This window comes from Poecilia latipinna, unplaced genomic scaffold (genome assembly GCF_001443285.1).
Source record: "Poecilia latipinna isolate Pla-1442-1.1 unplaced genomic scaffold, P_latipinna-1.0 Scaffold3740, whole genome shotgun sequence".
In the NCBI taxonomy this organism is placed as follows: domain Eukaryota; kingdom Metazoa; phylum Chordata; class Actinopteri; order Cyprinodontiformes; family Poeciliidae; genus Poecilia; species Poecilia latipinna.
Window position 1 is genome coordinate 61,871 of NW_015116356.1, and position 4,214 is coordinate 66,084.

Consider the following 4,214-nt stretch of genomic DNA (forward strand, 5'->3'; position numbering starts at 1 on the left):
TTTCTATGAACAAAATACAAATAATTAAATTGTGGAGGGCCCCCTGCTGGCCAGGGTCCCTAGAATTGTCATCACTTTTTACCCCTTTACTGCCCCTGAGTGGGAGCATATAGATATTGAATAAAAGGGGTCCTAGGATTGGGACTTGGGGTACCCCATATGTGACTTATGTCTGCTTCGATGAGAAGTTACCAATTGAAACAAAGAAATCCTGTTCTTTATGTAAGATTTGAACTAGCTGAGTACTTGATCAGAGAGCCCAATCCAAAACTCCTCTCGTTTCACTAATATGTCCTGTTGGGGTCCAACAGAACCAGCACTGTGGTGATTCTACAATCTGTGTTTATATGGATGTTACTGAACACTGATGAAAGCGGTCTCAGTACTGTGCTGAGCATGAACCAGACTGAAAGATGCCAAAGCGGTTCATTAAGAAGTTATTTAACTGTTTAAACAGCTTTTCAATAATTTTGCTGACGAATGGAAGGTTGGAGATTTTCCTGTAATTCTGCAGTAGTGATTTGTCCAGATTGTTCTTTTTTATCAGTGGTTTGCTAACTGCTGTTTTCAAAGCCTGGAGGAAAACACCTGAAAAGAGCGATGAGTTACTATTTGGATCAGATCATTAGCAATGACAAGCAGGACTTTTTTAAACAAAGGTGTGGGTATAATGTCAAGAAAGCAGGAACTTGAGCTTAATTGATTTATGATTTCTTCTAGGCTTTTATAGCTAAGTAGTAGAAATTGAGTCATGTTTTCTGCATTTTTTATGTTTGGGTACAGCATTGGTACTGGATTTAGTGTGGATGTCTAGATTAATCCTCAAATTTTTTGAAGTTTCTTGGCAAAAAAGTTGGGAAATTCATTGTAGGCTACATTAGATCACAGTTCAGGTGGTGCAGTGACAGGAGGGTTTGTGAGCCTGTTAGCTGTTGCAAATGAAGCTTGAGCATTGTTAATGTTTTTGTTTATGATCTTCACAAAAATCATAAACATGTTTTAATGTTTAGTGATAGTTACACAGTCTTCCTTTGTAGATTTCATAATAAAGGTGAAGTTGAGTTTTACAGCATTTACATTTGGTCCTACAGCAAAGTTGTCTTGCAGATCTGTTTGTGCATTTCTCCACAGAGACTTGTTCAAGCACAACCTTCACTTTAATGGATTCAACATTTTCGAATAACACCCAACTTTTTATGAACTTTGCGATGCTGTGAGAGCTCTCTAGAGTCAGCTGCACTTTACTGCTGTTTACAAAATGGCGATATGAAAAAAGTTTCTTTGTTGCAGTTTTGCGAAACACAGAAATTTTGAAAAACCACCTCATTTTATCAGAGAACATGTTTTTTTCAAAATGATCATGTTTCCATTAAACAAATCGACTGTTATTTAAATTTGTGTAATTTTATGGTAAATGGAAACACAGGTGCGCTGTGGTGGCACAGGGGTCAAGCACAGCCTTAATCCTTGACATGGCTGTTGCAGGTTTGATTCCTGGCCTGGTGACCTTTGCTGTATGTCTTTCCTCTCTCTCATTACCATACCTTCCTGTCAAAGCACCTTCACGTAAAGCCAAAAAAACTTAAGAAAAAAAGATGGAAACACAGCTAGTTTGTGACATTAAGCTTAAGTAAACTTGTGAGGATTAGGATTGTGTGTGTGTTTTCCAGCTAATTGAGTCTCTGTGTTGTGGGTATTCCCCTTGATTGTTTCCAGTTGTCCTTCTTTTTCCCTGATTACCCTCTGTGTATTTAAATCCATCTGTCTCTCTTGTTCCCTGCTAGATTCTTTTCTATTGTTGCTTGTCCCTGTTTCTGTTTTTTTGTGCCATTTTACAATTGCTACCAGTGTCTCATTGCTCACCTGTGCTGCCTGGACTTCTGTACACTTCATCATTAAAATAATCATTTTCTCACTTCAGCCTGGGTCCTCCGCATCTATCCTCACCACCAAAAAACAAATTTCATGACACTTATGTTAGGAAGGAGGGCAATGATCCAAAGCAAACCAACAAGTCCACACCTGAATGACTTAAAAATATGCTGATTTTGGAATGGCCTACTTAAAGATCAGGCTGGACTCTGATTGAGATATTACTATATAACCATGAAAAAACACTTTATTGATCCCAAAGAGAAAATATATGTTGCTGTAACTTATCAAATCAAACTTCTTGAAGATTCTCCTGTAGTGGTCTGTATTACAGCTTATTTGAAGAAACCTCCAGCTGAAGACACTGTTTTTATCCTTTTTTTTTAATTTGAGATTGAAGTAGTTTGAAGATCTGAGACATTTAAGAACAGATACTTTTTCACAGCACTCTACATATAGATTTACACACATTTTGCCAGGAGGGAACTATTTGCACATGATCACTTGAGATCCCTTCATTAGCTTAGTGTACAAACAAAACTTCTAGGAGGCAGGCAGAGGGAGCAGGTGCTGGTGGAGAGTCACTTGAGATAAACGTTTCTTTTTCTGTTTAGTGAACCCTCGCCCAAACTATAAAGAAAACCCCTCCATCTGTAGTTTGTTTTGGATTGTCTCCAAAGTTTTTTTGCTTGGATAACACTCTGCTGGCGATTTTAAAAGGTCTAAAAGGACAAAGAACTGAGTCATTTATCACTTCCATGAAGCAAAGGCATTCACTTCTCTCATGAGGCCATTGTTTTGAATAAAAGTTCCACATTTTATTCAGCTTGTTCCTGATTTTTCAGTGTGGGTTAGGCATCCTCAGCCTCTGGGCTTTCTGTGTCTCTCAGAAAAATAGCTTGAGGCACATATTCGAACAGAAACCAACTGCCAAAGTGACTGCACACAAAACACCTAAAGGTTTCTGCTTTTTATGACAAACCAAGGTTTTGCATGTTAAATATAGCAACGATTGTGCAAATACTGCAGCAGAGGAGACCCTAAAAGAGCAAAAGGTAAAAAAGAAAAAGGCATGTACTCACAGATCGTCTATGAAGAAAATGTCTTGATGCCTCAAAATAACAACATGACCTTACATTTCAGGAAATTTAATCCACTCCTAATGTTTTGTAAACAGTGATTTGTGGAGAAAGTCCTGCAGTTTCAAACCAAACATAGCAGCTTTTCTGACTCACATCTGTGTGTTGTTATTTAGATTCAGGTCTGTTCGGGGTTAAATTTCCTTACCTTTCTGGTCAGCCGGAGCCTCCGACTGCTCCACTGGGTCTGAGCTCATCTTAATATCTGTAATGATAAATATAGCTGATTTTCCTACAGGATTGTAACTTTACCAGGACAATGGAGCACTCAGGCCACCCAGGAAAATGATCTTGAGCTTATTCTAATGCGCCCTCCCCTCCAAACCGCTGCACAAACCCCACTTGTAACATTCATAAACGGAGAGTGTCTTACCTTAGGGTGTAAAGTTTTAGAGCTGCTCTCACGTTTTTCTGTCTTTCTTGGTTTATTCAAGAGGACAAGGGTGTTGGGATAAAGAGTTTTGGAAATCCACAGTTGCTCATCAGCATTTTCCTAAGTGGAGAAGCGATCATCTCTGCTGTGCAGCCTGCGCCGCCTGATAAGCTGATTTGCATGTGTCTCTGTGCGTCCTATCCAGCTTCAGACCGTTTGCATAAAACAACAATAGGGTTACTGCGAATATACAGCGCACATGTGTGTGCATCCATACAAAAAAGGGCTGAGTGGAGTCATCCTCAGGGTGCTTTGGATAACAAGGTGATGTTTGTATTATTCCTGCCAACTGAGATAGGTCAGCAATGGCGTGGAGCAGCTCATCCTGGTAAATTTGTCAGCTCTGATTTCCATGCAGTTCTTTTTCCAAATAAAAAGGTTGGACACTTCAGACACTGAACATGTAAAAATGGCAACAGAATGCAATGTTTTATGTACAGAATGTAATAGAAAGTAACAAAAGTCACAATTTATATAGAGTTTAATAGAAAGTTATAAATATGTCAAAATCTTACGACAAAAAACATAAAAGAATCAGGAAGCGTGAAGAGTGAAAATTCATGCTTTAAGAGAATAAAGGTTTCTCACAGCAGTCACAGCACATCTTTAGTAAAAAAATTTAAAAAGTGACGCATTGGTATTGATGTGGAAGACAGAACAATATTTGTTTTTATACTGAGGAGATTGGAAAGTGAAGAAAGAGCATCTTCATTTTTAAAGGGCAACAGAAAGTATAAAACATGCCAGGGACACCTGTTATTATTATTATT

General features: G+C 38.5%; 1 protein-coding gene across 1 annotated transcript in view; it reads right to left on the reverse strand.

Annotated features, from left to right (window-relative positions):
- pou2f3 (POU class 2 homeobox 3) overlaps window positions 1-3,555 on the reverse strand; it is a 65,070-nt gene extending 61,515 nt beyond the window's left edge. Inside the window, exons 1-2 of the mRNA XM_015024605.1 lie at window positions 3,385-3,555; window positions 3,160-3,216 (exon numbers count right to left, since the gene is read on the reverse strand). Of these exons, the coding sequence (XP_014880091.1) occupies window positions 3,160-3,208 (49 nt within the window). The 5' untranslated portion in view covers window positions 3,209-3,216; window positions 3,385-3,555. The remainder of the gene's footprint in view (window positions 1-3,159; window positions 3,217-3,384) is intronic.
- Between the last annotated feature and the right edge of the window lie 659 nt (window positions 3,556-4,214).